Source organism: Rhopalosiphum padi, chromosome 2, assembly GCF_020882245.1.
Source record: "Rhopalosiphum padi isolate XX-2018 chromosome 2, ASM2088224v1, whole genome shotgun sequence".
Classification (NCBI taxonomy): Eukaryota; Metazoa; Arthropoda; class Insecta; order Hemiptera; family Aphididae; genus Rhopalosiphum; species Rhopalosiphum padi.
In genome coordinates, this window is record NC_083598.1 from 9,764,575 (window position 1) to 9,782,807 (window position 18,233).

Sequence of the window (18,233 nt, forward strand, 5' to 3'; positions counted from 1 at the left end):
CCAAATTACATAAATATACACAGTTAAGACGCTTTCATCGGTTTATAATACATCACTTATAAATATCCCTAATGAACCATTGAAATAAACATGTTAAAGTAGTTTAAAAAATAAAGCACTGTTTTACACACACGAAATCCATGACATTACCAGCTTTTTTCCACGGGACGGCGTGTCACACTGCAATAACAACTCGTCGTTTCATGAGACTTATAATGCAGTACACACGGCAATAATAATTTGAAATAATTGAACCACGGCGCGTGGCATTTCGGAAATCGAACGGAAATTAGCCGCGTTGGCTTCGGGAATTTTTCATTTCCTCTCAAGCTTTAATATACCAACATTTTTTTTTTATTTGCCAGATAGTGTATAATATACCATCGCACATGGCTATAAATTATTGTATTATATTTATGTATACAGTACAATACTCCGTCGTTCAAACTGATAAATTATTCCTCTGTCACTGGTCACGCCACCGCGGACATCGGAAAACGCATATATGCATAGTGCATACCTACATGTCGGCCGTCACAACTCACAATATGTGCATTTTTATAGTAGGTAGTGAATAGTGATAGACGGGTTTCCTCTCTGTTTAATGCATTTTTTCGACAGTAATCATAATTTATGATCATCATCGACTATTACAAATCATAAAATAAATATATGTACCTAAATCTTATTTATATTACGTTTAAAATCAGAAAAATATTTTACAATGATCTTACTCGTATTACTAAAATATATTACATAATTGTCAGAGAAAATGACATGACGTCATATTAAACTAATTGTATTTGACACGTTAGTTACCTGGTATGTATATAAATAATAAACATGTTTTGTGTTTTTATCATGTCACAGTGAAGAGAGGTCGAATTTCTTTTTTCCCGAAATAATTTACGCGCGCGAATACAAGAATAAGTAGGTAATAACTAAATCATGCATATAGCAAAATATTATACTCCATCATAATGCTATTATATTTACCATTTTACATATAATATGTATTGTATACAAACTACAAAGTACCCGTTATACCTCACACGTATTATTATATGACCAAAGACGTTAGCCTGTATCCTGCACGTTAGATGCTCATCGGAAATTCCCACGTTCATATAACGTATATGCAATAACAATGGCTTAAAATGTTTACAACACGAATGATATACGATACCGTATTACCGGCATTTCTGTATAGCACAATATTATGTATTTATATGTATATTTTAAGGAAATACGGTTATAGCGAAGTAATGATCGCTCGCGAAAACAATAAAATTGCATGATGTACGACGGTGACTTTATTTCGGTCAATGGTCTATGTGTGGTAACGATATAATGATATATGTAAATTAGCCCTCCTCACCATCACTTTGTCTAGGTTTTAAGTAGTAGTGTTCAATTTGTAAGCAAATATAAGTGGATTATTCGAATAAGTTCATCAAGTATTTGAGTTTATGGACTTAATAAAATGTGGAACTAACTTTACATATTAATATGTTATATTTATCATTTATGTATACAATAGTGTTACAAGTTAAATAATAATTACCATACATTTATTTTAACTGAGTAACATACTATACAATATATATTTGTGAATACAGTTCAGTTATATGGTCTCCCTATCAGTCAGGCAATAAATCTAAGTTGGAAAAAGTACAACAAAAATTCTTACGTTTCATCTCAATTAACTGCTCTATTCCTAGAGAACCTCACACTTCTTAAAAGTTTTCTATGTACGCTTTTAGTCGTTAATATTGATTACCCTGATTTTTTAGGCCATTTGGCATTTATCTTCTATACACTAACTCGAAATACACGATCAACAAACACATTTCGCTTAAGTCTACAAGTTACCAACTATGCAAAATGCAAATAACACTTCCTGCATTATAATTATGCAAACCGTTAATAAACTAGAAAATTTTATGTTCAATTCACCAAACTTACACTTATTCAAATTGTATTATAATTCTTTAATTCTGAACTCATAATTAAACTTGTATTGTAATATTATTATTGTTATTGCTATTATTTATATTGCTGTCAATATTATTATTATTATATAAATACTATCATCTCTACCCAGGCGCGTAGCCAGGGTAGTGTTACATGTGTAGTAACACCCCCTCAGTCGTGGTATACTCATATAGATTTATATTTTTTTGTTTATTAATAATAATAATATTTTAATTTTTTTCTCATAAACCATAGCTATTCACTTGAATGCGTTTGTACATAAAGTATACGTAAATTTATTAATTTTATGTGTATATAATTTTGTCAATTAATTTTGAATAACACCCCCCCCCCTCCTGAAATTCCTAGCTACGCGCCTACTCTACTGTACCTACTGTTTTCTATTACTATATACCCTAGCATATTGATTGTATTTTTATTCTTACTGTAACAGGGTATGGCCTATTTAATACTAAATAAATATATAAAAAAATATTTAGGTAATAAACTATTTATTTTATATATCTACTAATTGCGTATGATATAATGCGCGGTCGTGATGTGAGAAACTTTGAGAAAAACAAAATTTGAGACACGATGTTATAAGTGTATAACAACTTCTGAGAATACAGTTTTTAAAATCTGAATAAAAATTTGCATTAAGCCTTATTCATATTTAAATAAGAAATTTTTTTTCGAAATTTGTCTTCTTTACGAGAGTAATTTCCTGTGTGAAGCAAGTTTTTGTTCTAAAACGTTTAAGACACGTCGGCTCTGTATAGTTACCCATAATAATTTAAATAATTACTATAAAAATAATAATATAAAATAATATCGTATTATTATATTTTTAAATGTTTAACCAATCTCTAAGGCATGGTCGACCACATCAAAACATTCAAAACCCCCCCATTAAATCTGTTATCTGTATTTCTTAAGCTATTATTTTTTTTTATCTCATTCGGCGTTCATAATTGTATTTTAAGTTTCAACTCAGTATTTATAGTTAACCACGTAATTGTATAGAATTATAACGTTATTTTATTTTAATCATAGTTCATTTCATAATATGGTAAGAGCCGATTTAAGGCATTTTATCACTTATTATATTATTCATTATCGTTGTTTACTTTTCATTATTTACTTACAGGTTTTATTTTTCTTTATAGGTAATTGACTACATCATTTTAACATTATAGGTTACAAGAATTGTTTAAACAGTTTCATGATAAATGTTCAATTTATTTTTAGTAATAATAGGTATATATTATTTATTCATTATTATATTATGTGTAATATCCATTCCATATTATATCCATTATATAATATTATACAAAGTAATCTCCCAGATTCCATTTTCTAGTCACGTTTTAGTTTAATTTTTTCAATTTGGAGGGTGTAGTGTAATGTAACATTTTAATATTTTATACATGCTTTAGAATTTATTTTAATAAATTAAAATAATTGTAATCTCATTTCAGTAATTCTGCGCATGAGTATAAAATATAGATACTTACTTAAAGAATTGTTTTTATGAAAAATCGAATGTTTCTTTTATTTTATTGCATTATTATCTATTATACTCGTATATTATAGTTATATATTTGAATATTACTTATTCATTTTTAGTAATAAAAAAAAATATTTTTATAAAATCTGTATTGTATAAATATTTTCGTTTTTCAAATAACTGTACAAACATGAATTAATTTTTTATTTGATATTATGTATAAGCTTTTCATTGTAATATTATTTAGTTTAATAAGTTTAATTTTTCGGTAAAAAAATTAATTATTATTTATAAAATTTAAATTGAAAAAAATAACGTTAACCTTACGCACTTATTTCTTAGGACCCTATTGTCCCCCCTCTAAAACTGGTCCTGTACTTAAGTATTATTACAAGAAAAACGGGAATTTTTATTGCTGTTGATAAATTGTCAGACCATTAAAAATTTAGATTAAAAAATGTAAGATTTGTACATTTTTTCTAAACAAAATTATTTAAATCCTCAAATATTTTTAGGTCATCCATAACAGTGAGTCAGTGAAGTATTTATATGGTGGGATACGAATAGTGACTATACGAGGGATATATCCCCTCCCTTGACCTTTTTTTTAGATCCGGTATAAGCAGTACCTACAGTTATTTTTATAAAATGCCTTACATGAAGTAACTGAAGTTAAAAAATTGCAACAGCATTTAAAAATTATTTCATATCTCCCTCTTCAAGAAAGTTTTATATACGTATCTGATCAATATAGTTAAAATTTAAATCATTACATTACATTGATTCAAATTATCTGAACATACGTGAGCGGTAAACTTTTCAGTTTCTATTATTTCATAACTGAATTACTCAAGTTATTTTGAATTGCACTTCGTTGGCAGTCATATATTAACTAAATTATGGGTTTTCTCTTAGAATCTTAATATTGTGGGCGTATATAAAGCAATTATAATAGTGATTAAATGGAAATTAATTAAATATTTTATTTATTGTAGTTTAAAAATATGTATAATAATGCATTAACTTTATCTTTATCCATACAATTTTGACTTATTGTTTAAAATTGAGTTAAGAGAGAGGTGAACATTTATGATCACTGATCAGTGATATTCTGCATTAATGTTAAGTACTTAAGTAAATTACTAGAAACTATTTTAGTACTTTTCTTAATAATTGAGAAAAACCATTTTTACATAAAACAGGTTTCATAAATCACAAAATCGATTTATTTATATGGTCATTGATTATTATTTATAATCAATGATATGGTGGTAATATAAAAATAGAATAATCGTAGATATGTAGGTACTTGATAACTTTATCAACTTACATATTTTGTATATTTTTTTTATAATTATATGTATTTTTATACTACGAACCAGTTCACACTAAGTACCTAAGTCGGTATTGACTCAAAAGTTCATAATATTTATACATGATAATATATATAATTTGTACAATTATAGTTATTAAATGTTAATAATACCTATAATTAATAAATGTAATGTTTTCTGATAAAAATAATTCAACCCACTAATTGAATTACTACTAACTAATAATTAATAAAGCAATAAGTAATGTGATGGTAAAATAAATTATTTTAATAACAATAGCCAATAGGTACCTTATAGATTAGGCTAATACCTATATGTACATATTTTATAAAACACGTATAGTGACACGCCTGACTTTCGTCTATTCTCGCTCAGAACCGTTTTTCGTATGCATTGACTTATCATTTTCTCATTTTGAATTTATATTTAACTTATAGGTATTACATTTTACGGTGACTTGCTCAATGAAGAGATACTTTCTAGTTTTTACGCACTCGACATCTACCTTACAACACAGCGGCTTTTTTATAGCCCCTTTTTGTAATACATATTAGGTTCTATTAGGTAATAGGTATGGGTGATTTAATTGATTCTATAAAAATTATTTTGATGCTAAATAGTATAAATATTATTGTTAGATCACGTACCTACCTAGCAATACAGTGTCCCGTGAGGATTTACTCATTGTGATATCTTCTAAAATAATGGAGATATCATTATTCAGGTTTTTTAATAAGATTCACAGGGACCAGAACTACAAATATTTTATATTTTAATGTATTGGTAAAAAAGTTAAAAATATATTTTTTTATTTAATTATTTAAAAAAAAAAATTGAAGATAGCCATTTTCTAGAGTTTATTTTTCTGAAAATATAGAAGTTTCAACATTTTAATTTCATAAATCTCCTGATTTTTAATATTTTTTCTAGTTTCGAAAAAAAACTGCGAATTACGATAGTGGAATCAATGTATCAAACATGTAGCCCGGGTGCTTGTATGATCGGCGAATACTTTCAGACTTTCAGTGCAATTCATAGTTTTCCTCGAAACTAGAAAAAAATTAAAAATTAAAATGTTGAAACGTCAATATTTTCAAAAACATGAATTCTACAAAATGACCATCTTCAATTTTTTCGAAAACAATTAAATAAAAAAATATATTTTTTTACCAAAACATTAAAATAAATTAAAACATGAAATATTTGTAGTTTAACAACTTATGTATAAATGTATAATCAACACTAATGTGGAAAAACTTTGGATGTTGGTAAAATGGAAAGACACAAAGTCAGTAGGTACACACTGCATGTAAAGTCGACAGGGATTAATAAATTACCTTTATTGTTGTAAACTCGACGGTCTCGACCCAGAAGATAATAAATATTAATAAGACCAATTGTATAACTATAAAAATACGCATGTGGTAGGTTTGCTATATAGTAAACACAATTTAATGTGTGTAAATTACCCCAAATTAAAATATTCATAAAAACTTCAAAGCCAAAATACAATATTATTAGAAATCACGCTTAAAAAAAGACAAAAAAACAAATATATAAATTATATGATTACCTGTGCGCTGTGCCGCTGTGAAGTATAATTTATGGCTTATATTATTTAAAAATAAATAATTACACTAAAAAATATTTTGAAATTAATATAAATTCATAACATTAACAAACCATATATCTTTGGACTATTACAATACCTAATTATAAATATGAACTTTCTTCAATTATTTAATGAAATAAAAAGAATAATAAGTAATAAAAAAACATTTTTCACGGAAATACCTATGTTGTACCTTAATAATATTATGATTCTTTCTCATCATGGTATTTAAACTGCTTACAGTGGTGCCAAAATAAATTAAAATTGGTGATTAAAATAACGCAAAAAACACACTCAGGGCACCGGCCGCGGAATCCACACATATCCTTTTTTTGTGCATTTTCGATATTTTCGGATATTATGACTTTTTTAAGCTATTTATAGATAGTTGACATTTTTGATTTTTCTAAGTTTTTTTTTGAAATGATAAAAAAAATTTGGCATTCTAAAAATCTTTAAATTATAAGATTTATTATAAGTTGTACTTATATGTAAAAAAAAAATGAAAACCGTTAGTTACAATTTTTGTTTATAAACGTTTAAAGTTCAAATGTTTACGAAATATGTCAAAATCGCGAAAATTTGCAAGGAATTTTGAAGTTTTTCCCCAATGATGCCTAGCCATGGTAGCATGGTGACGCAGGGGGATGCGTAGAATCTGGGCGTTCTCTCGCTGAACAGACTATAATATATCATTGCATTCAATTTAACACATCCATAACAGTGAACCACTCGACATCTAATGTACAGCAGAGCAGTATCCACTTGCCTACCCTTTTTTTATGATCATAAATAAAATTCAATTTTGTTCAGTTTTTTATTGTATAATTTCTAATATTAATAATTGAGACATTTTGTTTTAAACATGTACGTATAAAAGCATTAATATACATTAAAATTTTAAATCATATTATACCTATAAACAATATAGTTTATCATCTATGCTTGAAACATAAATTGAAAAAAAAATGAGCAGCGTGCATTTATGCTAAATTACATTTATCGTTTATGTCACAAAATACAAAAATACTAGATAATATATAATCATATAACCATATGTAGGTAGTGAGTACGTCATAATCACTTTGAATTCAGAGCACGTATAGCGAAAAAATATGACAAAGTTTAAAGTTTTATATTAATTACTAAGTACTTTATATACAACATTTTTAGACTTCCATTAATAAATTTTCCTTTAATAAATAATAATAGTATAAGACTAATTACCTACTAAAGAGTTCATAGGTGTCATGACAACTATAATTATAAATATAGCCAATATAGGTACCTATAATCCTGATGACAACGTGACAACGTTCAAATCAGATTTAGAGTAGTAGGTAGTATAAAGGTTAACAGTTCCTATTTCGATCATGTAACTGTTTTGAGGCCTATTTTTACTCACAAATTTTGCCTATCATCAGTCGTCAGCCATCTGTTCTACTAATGGTTGAATGGTTCAATTTGTAGATCAATCACAATTCATAATTCATTATTCATTATCATCAAACCCGGATTTAAATTATTTTTTATCCAAGGCAAAGTATAAAATTAACGCCTTTTCATAATTTAGCCCCCTCTATTATGTCAATGTTATACTTAAATTTATGTACCTACTCATAAAAATAAAATGGAAAAAGAAAAAAAAATGTAGATACTTGATTAGAAAAAATATGTTAAACAAGCCTTAAAATAAAAATTGCTACTTGTCTTGTACGTTTTACAATTAAAAATGCGTATGGAAAATGGACGTATTCACAGCCAAAGTAAAATGAAAATTGTAATTTGCATTATAATATTATCATTATATAATGAATAAAATCTGTTAATATATTCACTTATTATTTGGTAATTTGGCGGCCCCCCGGCCAAGATTTCCGGGGCAAGTGTCCCTGTTTGCCCCTCACGGCCTCCCCCAAATCCGACCCTGATTATCATATAATAATATAATATATTATATAATTTCAAACTATAGTGCTGATAAAACAATCCGCTGAATTACCACCCCTCCAGCGGATTGCAGAAGTGCTGAAATCAGGAACACTCGATTCTATAAAAAAAAAAAAATAGCTGCTAATTGACTAATTGACTGAATTTAGGAACACGCGTAATATCTTTATCCGTGGTTATAAATGATAACAATGATAATGTTGATAACTAATGATAATGTTATCATTAAATAATATATTTTCCATATTTTCTTGTTTCTGAATTGAGTTCATTCAATTATTTCTTTAGTTGAATACGTTATTTTAAATAAAATAATGATGTGCATAAATCATACAATCACTTACATGCATATTATTTAGTATTTCCTTTTTTTAAATAATTGTACAATTCGCTAATCAAAGTATTAAACATTTTTGGTAATTTAAATAATAATTTTTTTTTTAAAATATGGACGAAGACTGTTCAGTGCTTCAAGAAGAAGAAAGAGAAGCTTTGCTTTCTATTTATGATGGCGATGAAGCTTTTAAACAAGTATCTCCTACCATTTATCAATACAAGGTAAGATTGCTTTGAACAATGTAAATTACTTTCTGAAATGAAAATGTTTTTGTTTGGTATGATCTATAATTTTTTTTTTCATTTTGTCTTGATATTTCAACATTTATATTCTGATATAAATTAACATTTTCTTAAACAAAAAACTCATTTATTGAAAAAAACAATTAAGAATCAAGTTAGTGGTGGAATTTGATTTGATACATTTTTAATGAAATGTTTGTACAAAAAAATCTTAACGTATGCCTCACAGTTTTATTTAAAATATTGTTAACATATAAAATATATATTGATACTACTTACTGTTAACTATTTGAGTCTTCAAACATATTTAATAGCTATAACCATATTTGTATCATTTAAAATACTTGCTATAAACAAAATGATTTTGTATGGTAAAATAAATTGAATAGTTAACTCATATATTTTAATTCAAGTAAAAAATTGGAATTTTGTTTAAAAATGTTTCATAATTTATTTATGCAAGTTTTATATTTTTATAATTTAATTTAACAAATGTTGTTGGCAATACTGTTAAATATAAAATAAAAAACTTTAAAATGTATTTTATTCTGTATTCACTTTGCTTTGTACGTATTTACTATTAATGTTAAGTAATTGCTCAGGTTTTGCAATGAAAGTTGTATATAATGTTTATTAATGACAACCACAATATTTTTGTACCAAATTGTAAATTTTACTATTTCTTTACAATCATATAATTTATAATTAATAATTTTCCAATTTACTTAATTATTTAAATTTTTTTTAACAGTATGGAGAAGATAGCGACAATAAATCCTTTCTATTGGAGGTTGAATGGCACAACAATTATCCAAATGAAGCGCCTAAAATAAATTTAGATATGTTCTACAATAAACACATGTTTGGATAAATTTAATTATGTTTTACACATTTGTAATATATTGTATGGTTTTGATGATGTAACCAAGTTTAGCTGTCTAGTTTCAAATCATTAATAAACAATACAATACAATTATTTTAATTTTTACTTTAATGTGAATTTGTCAATTAATTTATTATATATTTATTTAAAATTGTTGGTTTGAATATAAAGTTTTAAAATAATATTAATACATGTTTATTGGATACATATATTCCAATAACATATAAACAATTTTTAACCTGGGTTTCAAAAGAAACTTTTGGTTACTTCACTCTTAACCATACTGAATATTACTTCAGAATACATTAAATTTATTAAAATATTAATATGAAATAAACATTTTAGAGTAAGTTCAGTTAAAGAAAATATTAAAGATAAAATTTCAAAAGAGGCTGACCATTATTTGGGAGAATCTATGACATTTACTCTTTTTGAATTTCTTAAAGATTTTGCTGTAGAACTTGTAGCTGATCAACCAGATAAAGAAATTAATGAAAGTATAACTAAACTTGTACGTATTTTAGTATATTATTTTTATCATTAATAAAATACATTATATTTTATGTTACAATTTGTACTTTTTAGTCGATAGATAATGATGAAGAATCTTCAAAAAAGACAACAAAGAAAGAAACTATGAGCAAAGCTCAAAAGAGAAAACAATGGGATCGTTTAGATTCTAAAGGAGAAAAACCACGAGGATATGATTGGATAGATGTTGTTAAACATTTGTCACAAACAGGATCATCCAAGGTAGAAATATCTACATAATTAAATTTAATAACACTGTGATATGAACTATGAATTTTTTGTTTTTGTGAAAAATATATTTTCATTTACGATATTAACATTGCTCAATAGTTTTTTTTATCCAAATAATTACAATTAATATCTTGTCACCATGAAGCTCTCCATTCATCAACTACTAGGTGATGACTTGTACAGCTCCAATCTAACATAACATACAAATTATAATTAGTAATTATGAGTAATAAAATATGTGATTTGTAAAATATGTTAATTACCTGAAATTTTAGCATGCAGAAGAAACTTATTAAAGTTTTTATTAACAAAATCGCATGATAGTTGAACGTACTCAGAATGTGTGCAACGAAATTGAGTGTTGGTGGATGTATATTTCATCTATGTACAATTTTAAAAATATATTATTTTATACTAATGAAATTATTTTATTTAATACTTACAGAACGAAGAGAATTGAGTTTTATCAATGAAAATTTATTCTTGGGACAAATTAAATGACCTAATACATTAGCATGAAAGTATGCTTTTAAAATATTTTCAGTGTTGATATTTTTATCTAACACTACACGTATGATGTCTTTATGTGTATCCACAATTAATATATAAAGATAATCTTTATACATTTCAATGTGATCAATTATATCCCATGTAGTTAATGTATTTGTGTACAACAGTTCATGGACAGATGTTCCCAATTGTATTTTAAAAGAAGACAGCTTTTCATCTAAAATAATAACTTAAAATAAATTTTCAAGCAACCATATAAGTTATTATTTTTTGTTATTTAAGGAAAATGTACATAACGTCTTATTGATTAAAAATTTAAATGGATAATGTATGTAATCTGTACAAGTAATGTATCTAAACTAAACTAAAAAAAAAAAAATTTTACCATAAATCTATTACTAATTTTAGTGATAATATTGTATAAACAACAAACAACATACTTTTACAATTAACCCTGCGTAGGTCTACCTTAATAGGATGTCGGTAGTCTTATGGATTACAACTGTAATCCATTTTTTTTTTCGGTTTTTTTTTGATAGGTTCTAAGTTTTTATTGAAAATTTAAATTATAGTTATATACTAAGTACATACTGAAAAATATAGTGATATGAAGAAAAAAATTATATTTATATTTTTTACTTTAGAATATGAATTTTAACTTGATGAGAATAAATAATAATTTATTAGAATTTGTTTTCTTAAATTATAATACTATTCAATGTAATTAAATTCTTATAATATTCCTGAATAAACATATTAATATTTAAGTATTTTATATACCTTAGCTCTCTATAAAAAAAATTACAAAAAAACATAAATACTTTATAATTTTTTACATTTTAAATCTTTTAATCATAAAAAAAATACATTTTTATTGAGTTGAATTATTTTAGGTTGATTTCTCACTCTGTTCTTGATCACAACACCCAATGCAAATGTATTTCAAATGATCTGGACACATCCATATAAAACAACATTCTCATGATTTCCTCGTACTTTTATTTTTTAATAATTATGATTAAAAAATAAACGTGCGTGAAAGATCGCACGGCATATACTGGTAATCCAACAAACTTTGAACTCCGATAACAACGACAACTTCTGCGACCCTTATTCGAAAACTAACTAATTATATTAAGCAATATGTCATTCGAAGGTACTGAAAAGATCAAATAATTCCATTGGTTTTCAAAATTCAAAAAAAAATTTTATTACAATAGTAATCCGCTCGACCTACGCAGGGTTAAACACGCTCTAGTGATAGTATTATCAATAATATTATGAATACAATTTACCTTCTAAGAAACAAGCTTCTCGTTTATTAATATAGTCAGGTTTTTGTACATCATGGTTTTGTGTATCATTAGACAGATAATATTTAAGAGTCAAATCAAAACGTGCACTATTGAAAACATTGATATTTAAACTTTTTACTGCTTTGTAGTTGGCAAATAAATGTAATGAAGTTACTACTATGTATATCAGCCATATCAATCTAAAAAAGTTGTTAAAATTATATACCCGTAGGTTGTTTTATTGTTAAAAAAGGGTGTTGTATGAAAGGTTTTTACTGAAACTACAAAATAACACATGTTAAAGGGGAGATCTTCATACTTACAGAATACGGTTTTCAACAATTGGTAACATAATTAATCCAACAAGAAAAGCAATTAGATTAATACAAGTTTCTTGACTACCATCTTTTGCTGAAACATCTCCCATATTATCACGAATAGCCTATTTACAATAAAAAAAATAATATTATATAGGTAAATACCTATGTATATATTTATATTGCAAGTGTAATAAATAAATGTTCATTTTAAAGTTTATCTTTAAATATTAAAGGTTAAAAAAAAATTTTAATTCAAAATTGTAAGATGTAACATAATATTTTAATAAATAAATACCTGGTGTTGTGTTAATGCTGCACGTGTGGCTCCTCCAGCAACACTTACAATGGATTTTGCGCAGCTTGAAAATGATAAGATTATTATTGAAAACTGTTTAACCCATGGCATACCTAAAAGTAATTCAATGAATATTGCCAAATCATTAAGTGCATCTGCCCGAAGTCTCCATTTTTTACATTGTGTATCCAATTCAGATCTGAAATCAATAAATTATTAGTAAAATAGGTGTTTTTTTTTTTATGAATTACTCACATAGGTACCTAAATACATTATTTAATTAAAAACTAATTAATTTGCTTAATAATTAGTAATTAATTATATTTCTAAGTTAAAAAAAAAATAAAACTATTGGCATCGGTGCATCAAATCTACATATTAATAAATATGGAAATTTACCCTTTCCACCACGCAAAAGTTATGCGCCCAACCATACCAGCTCCATCTTTAAGTATATAAGTAATGGATGCAGCAAGAGCTGTAGCTTGAGCATCACCTACACCGACACCTTTTAGAATAGCATTCGTAGCTAATATGTTTGATATTGTACTACAAAACGCCTAAAAACAAATTTAGGTACAGTTAATCTACTGAAGTAATAGTTTTTAAACTAATCAAAACTAAATTTCAATTAAATTGTATGGGTCAATAGTTTATTTGTTAATACTTTAATAGATATAATATTACCTAATCAATATCTACAATGCATAATTTTACAGATATTAATTTTTCACCTGTATAGTATCCCAAATTTGATATTCTGCATAGTCCTTGCTCACACTATTTGGAAATCCTCTGGGTAAAAATACTTCTTTTAGTATATTAACTGAGCTACGAATGAAACTAGTGGATTGTTTCCGTCTTTCAGATTCCAATATCAATTGCCGTTGGTCTAAAAATGAAAATAACAGTAATGACACAGTTGTGAATACCTATTAAACGTAACATAAGTGTTCAATTAACAGGCAAAAGCCCTTACGTCACATTTTTTAAATTTTATAATGTAATATTGGAGGCGAAGTGTTAGATAAAATATTTATAATTTAATTTTTAGACAACATTTTGAACATTTTCTTTCTGTACTGTACTAGTTTCAAAATAATAATAATAATAATAATACATTATTAATTAGTGCTTATTAATCAAATGAGAAGTTAGTTTTCAAATACCATGTCTTTTGTATATGATATTGCACTCTCCTGGTCCGTATTCTTCGCTCAAAAGTATTTCATCGCGATTTTTCGACATACTTTTAGATGTCTTAGTCGTTAAAGATTTTCACTATGAGTATAATATAATAATACAAAGAAACGCTGTTTAAAGAAATGCGTTCGGCAGCCGAACTTCGGCTGAATAAATTATGAGCATAGTTGTTCAATAGGTACTGATTTTTTTCGTAAGCAGTAACTCGAAAGCCCCAGAAAATGTTGTATTTTAATAACGCTGGCAACTGGCGAGCGTCAAATTATTCCATGACACGAACGTACACATGAAAATGAAACATGACAGTTCGAAGGTTCGCAGTGTTCGCACGAGCCACAAATCGTAGGCCAACTCGGTGGCTGATATTGTTATCACGATTCACGATACGACAAAAACAAACAAAATAAAACACGTAAAGTATTTACTATTTAGTATTTACAAAAATTGTTGTAATTGTTCAATTGTTTATTATGTACTAACAATGCTAACTACCTAGGTGTTTAAACAGAATTGTTGATTTAATTTCTAAAATTATAATCATTATAACTAAGTACCTACTTACAAATACTACCATTGTCAATTGATTATAATTTATAATAATACCTATATAGTATATACTAAGCAAGAATATTATAATCAATGGTAGGTAGTACATAATAGTAGGTACGCAAATATTTCTTTAATTGTGGTATACTGGAATATAAACTTAAAACATATATTCTTCTATATCTATATTTTACTGATTTACTGTGGTTCTAGAGATCATTATGTAACATACCTAACACCTAAGTCTAGTGGAAATAAGTAACCTAACCATTGATCACAGTATTAGTAATACTGTACATATTACGGATTTACAGTACCTAATGGTAAATTTGAATTAATTGATAAATTATTGTATCTTTCTAGGTATTCGATAAAAAAAGATTCTGAGTCTGTCAAATTATATTTCTAAGGAGTAAGGATTCTGGCATAAATCTAACGGACCACGTCGGGTGTATTTGAAAATACCATTAATTCGGAATTCCAATCAAAAATCATGATTTTTGCAAGGCTTTAACTCAAAAACTAATGATTTGCGCCAATTAATTTTTGCACCATCGTTTTAACTCGTTGAAATACATAGGTTTCTGAAGGAAAACTCGCGTGGGCGCTAAACTAGATTTGTTCCAGGATTTTTTATTATATTATATTTATTGAGACTTTGAGAGGCTCTGCCCATAAGTACAATTATTTGGACTCGATCCCCGTGTGCTTGCAAAACATAGTTTTTCATCGTATAGTGTATTAGTGTGTAGTGTGATGTGGTGATCATTCTCCATTCTTAGGTTTTTCTTATTATTTCAGATGTATTTAATATTTTTTATATAGATTAGGTAACTTATTAGGCAGCATGTTTCGTGATAGCCGATAGGTACCTAATAAGTAATAGTAGTGTAATAGCTATAACTATAAATTGTAATCATCATACCTAAAATCAAACATAAATTTGTGTTATCCAGTGGCGCCGAACTAAATTTTATATTAGATAACTCGGTTACCTGTTAAAAATAGCTTTGCATATTGCACATACATAAAAAAATTATTAGTGTTAATATAGAAGAAGTCATTAGGTTAGGTTCGCAAATGAAAAAAAATATGTTAAATTATTATTGTAATTAATATTTTTAAATAAGGCATTTTTATACTTAAATTAAATAAAGGTACCTACTGGCTACTGTTAATTATAAGCGTTGTACTTCTTTTATCATAAATTGCTTAAATTACGGTCAAGTCTTTATTGTATACCACTCATAAATATTCCTATTCGGCCTCATCCTTAAACAAGCTTCAGATCCACCCTTGTGTGTACGATAAGTTGTCTACACATGCCCCAACCTCACCTTCATATCAAGTATAAATTGTTCTCGTATATAATGTAGAAATACTAAAATACAATTTAATTTTTATCTACATTGTATACTCACCCATATAAAATCAGTACTTATTACCCAATTAGTAGGGTAGAATGTAGGTACATGGAAAATCATCATACGCATAGATTATTTTTTTGATTAGATTAATTTTTAACTTTCCACCTGTTAAAAAAGCTAGTTTGTTTTCTACTCTTAACGAGTGTAGCATACTACGATACACTTTTACCATTTTATATTTTTAAATTATAACTAGTTCCTAAATTTTAAATCAATACGTATATAAATTACAATAATTAAAATAAAATAGGAATGCATCAGTATATACTACAGTAATACTATACTTACAGCTATATTTATTTATGTTCTATTTCACTATTTGAATATATTATTATTATTATATTTTATATGATTCCAACTTTTGGTATTTATATAATGTATACATTTCTTTTTATGAAGTATTACATGGTTTTAAAATAAGTTAATTAAAATTAGTATATAACTTAGTATAACTATATAACTATAGCTACTATTATATTATTATTATTGCTTAAATTTAAGCAAATAAAATAAAATAAATTTTTATTTAATTTAATAACTTTAAAGTTTTAACTTTATTCATATTCTGACTCCCAGTCTCAGAGGTTAGTCGTAAGTCCAGTGGCGCCGATCTATATTTCATGTTATGGGGAAAAAATGCTGGTGTTAGACCCACTTACTAAAAAAAATGTTTAGAGATTTCTTAAACATTAAAATTTTACCATAAATTTAAATTACATTTTAATCAGCACATTAGTTGAAGTTTTATAGGAACCGAACATTTGGCTGGATCATGGATTAACCACCGACGGAGAATTTTTGTCATTGAGCTGAAGGAAAATGTGTCGGCACTCGGCTTCGTTTCAACCCGGAGGAAGATTGGCAGCATCAATAAGAAGCTCATCTTAATATCAACTGTCGAAAGGATTTGTTTGTATTATATTATAATTTTTAGAATCGTAGTAGGTACAGTATACAATATATAAATATAAAATATTTATTAGTGAAGAAGAATTTGTCACAAAGCTGATGGGAAATGTGTTGGCTGTATTTCAACACTGAGGACGTCTGGCAGCAGCAAAAATAAATTTAACTAATAATCAACTGTTCAAAGGATTTGTTTGTATTATAATATAATTTTTAGAATCGTAGTAGGTACAGTATACTATATATAAATATATAATATTTATTAGTGAAGAAGAATTTGTCACAAAGCTGATGGGAAATGTGTCGGCACTCGGCTTCGTTTCAACCCGGAGAAAGATTGGCAGCATCAATAAGAAGCTCATCTTAATTTAGTTGTCCCCTTACGCATTAGCGCTCATCTCTCATCCACTCATCTAACACATTGACTATCGCCGGCCGGCAACACACATATATTATACACATTACCCGTTTTATATTATATAATATTATTAATACCTACATATAGTTTAAGTTATTGTATATTTTTTTTTTTATTATTTGAATGCATTTATATGATCAGTGGCGTATTTAGGAATTTTAGGATAAGGGCAACACATATTTTGCCGCCTCCCCCACCATTAAAAAAAAATTAAAAAACTTCTACGCCGCGCAATAGTGGTCAAACTGTTAATACCATAGAATACCATGTTATATAAATACTATAGTATTTTATACCTCTATGGCACACATTTGTTGTGAAAAATATTAATGATTGACGTCACTGCGCCAGTACTCATAAAGTACGAAATAAAAATTTGCCGCCCCTCTAAATCTTTAAAAATTTGCCGTTCTGGACAACTGGACCCAAAGCCTCTACCTAAATACGCCCCTGCATATAATGCGTTCTCGCTTACGATGTGGATTAGGCCTACTGAGGACACCACAATAAAAAAACGCGCCTCGTGTAATATCTCATAAAGTTATTAAACAATACGGACAATGTCATTGTACGTCGTTTAATAATAAAGGTGGTGTGGAAAATTACCTAACACTGTTATTCTTATCTCATGTAACTATATAGTTACCTTGCATACATTTTTTTATTAAATACCAATTAAATAATTATTTATATCAAGAAACGAGAATTA

The 18,233-nt window shown here is 26.9% G+C and overlaps 2 protein-coding genes and 1 long non-coding RNA gene across 6 annotated transcripts; 2 read left to right on the top strand and 1 right to left on the bottom strand.

Moving 5' to 3' along the window:
- The first annotated feature begins 8,620 nt into the window (after positions 1-8,620).
- Positions 8,621-11,235, top strand: LOC132921500 (RWD domain-containing protein 4). 2 transcript variants are annotated; one of them, XM_060984555.1, is made up of 5 exons: positions 8,621-8,938; positions 9,711-9,820; positions 10,188-10,353; positions 10,428-10,595; positions 11,050-11,235. In XM_060984555.1, exons 1-5 carry the CDS (start codon positions 8,828-8,830, stop codon positions 11,062-11,064), a joined length of 570 nt encoding a protein of 189 aa, XP_060840538.1. In that variant the 5' UTR covers positions 8,621-8,827; the 3' UTR covers positions 11,065-11,235. The 2 variants fall into 2 exon arrangements, with proteins under 2 accessions (XP_060840538.1, XP_060840537.1); XM_060984554.1 differs by lacking the exon at positions 11,050-11,235 and having other exon boundaries at positions 10,428-10,690.
- On the bottom strand, positions 10,635-14,597 carry LOC132921499 (RUS family member 1). The gene is made up of 9 exons (XM_060984553.1): positions 14,194-14,597; positions 13,759-13,916; positions 13,424-13,584; positions 13,025-13,223; positions 12,733-12,851; positions 12,410-12,609; positions 11,048-11,331; positions 10,868-10,985; positions 10,635-10,794 (listed from the first exon to the last, which is right to left on the bottom strand). The coding sequence occupies exons 1-9, from the start codon at positions 14,270-14,272 to the stop codon at positions 10,739-10,741; spliced, it is 1,374 nt and encodes a 457-aa protein (XP_060840536.1). The 5' UTR covers positions 14,273-14,597; the 3' UTR covers positions 10,635-10,738.
- A 1,985-nt stretch (positions 14,598-16,582) lies between these two features.
- Positions 16,583-18,192, top strand: LOC132921456 (uncharacterized). Of its 3 annotated transcripts, none has more exons than XR_009660881.1 (3): positions 16,583-17,113; positions 17,184-17,302; positions 17,373-18,192. It is a non-coding gene; the product is annotated as an uncharacterized LOC132921456 (long non-coding RNA). The 3 variants fall into 3 exon arrangements; XR_009660880.1 differs by having other exon boundaries at positions 17,184-17,298; XR_009660882.1 differs by having other exon boundaries at positions 16,583-17,109; positions 17,184-17,298.
- Positions 18,193-18,233: the final 41 nt, after the last annotated feature.

Excerpts from the sequence above, each read along its gene's own strand:
- LOC132921500 (XM_060984554.1), top strand. The coding sequence starts at position 8,828 with ATGGACGAAGACTGTTCAGTGCTTCAAGAAGAAGAAAGAGAAGCTTTG. Across the intron at positions 8,939-9,710 it reads CTACCATTTATCAATACAAG|TATGGAGAAGATAGCGACAA; the intron begins GTAAGATTGCTT and ends TTTTTTTAACAG. Across the intron at positions 10,354-10,427 it reads ATGAAAGTATAACTAAACTT|TCGATAGATAATGATGAAGA; the intron begins GTACGTATTTTA and ends TGTACTTTTTAG.
- LOC132921499 (XM_060984553.1), bottom strand. The coding sequence starts at position 14,272 with ATGTCGAAAAATCGCGATGAAATACTTTTGAGCGAAGAATACGGACCA. Across the intron at positions 11,332-12,409 it reads AGAAGCTTGTTTCTTAGAAG|ATGAAAAGCTGTCTTCTTTT; the intron begins GTAAATTGTATT and ends TTATTATTTTAG. Across the intron at positions 10,795-10,867 it reads TCTGCATGCTAAAATTTCAG|ATTGGAGCTGTACAAGTCAT; the intron begins GTAATTAACATA and ends ATGTTATGTTAG.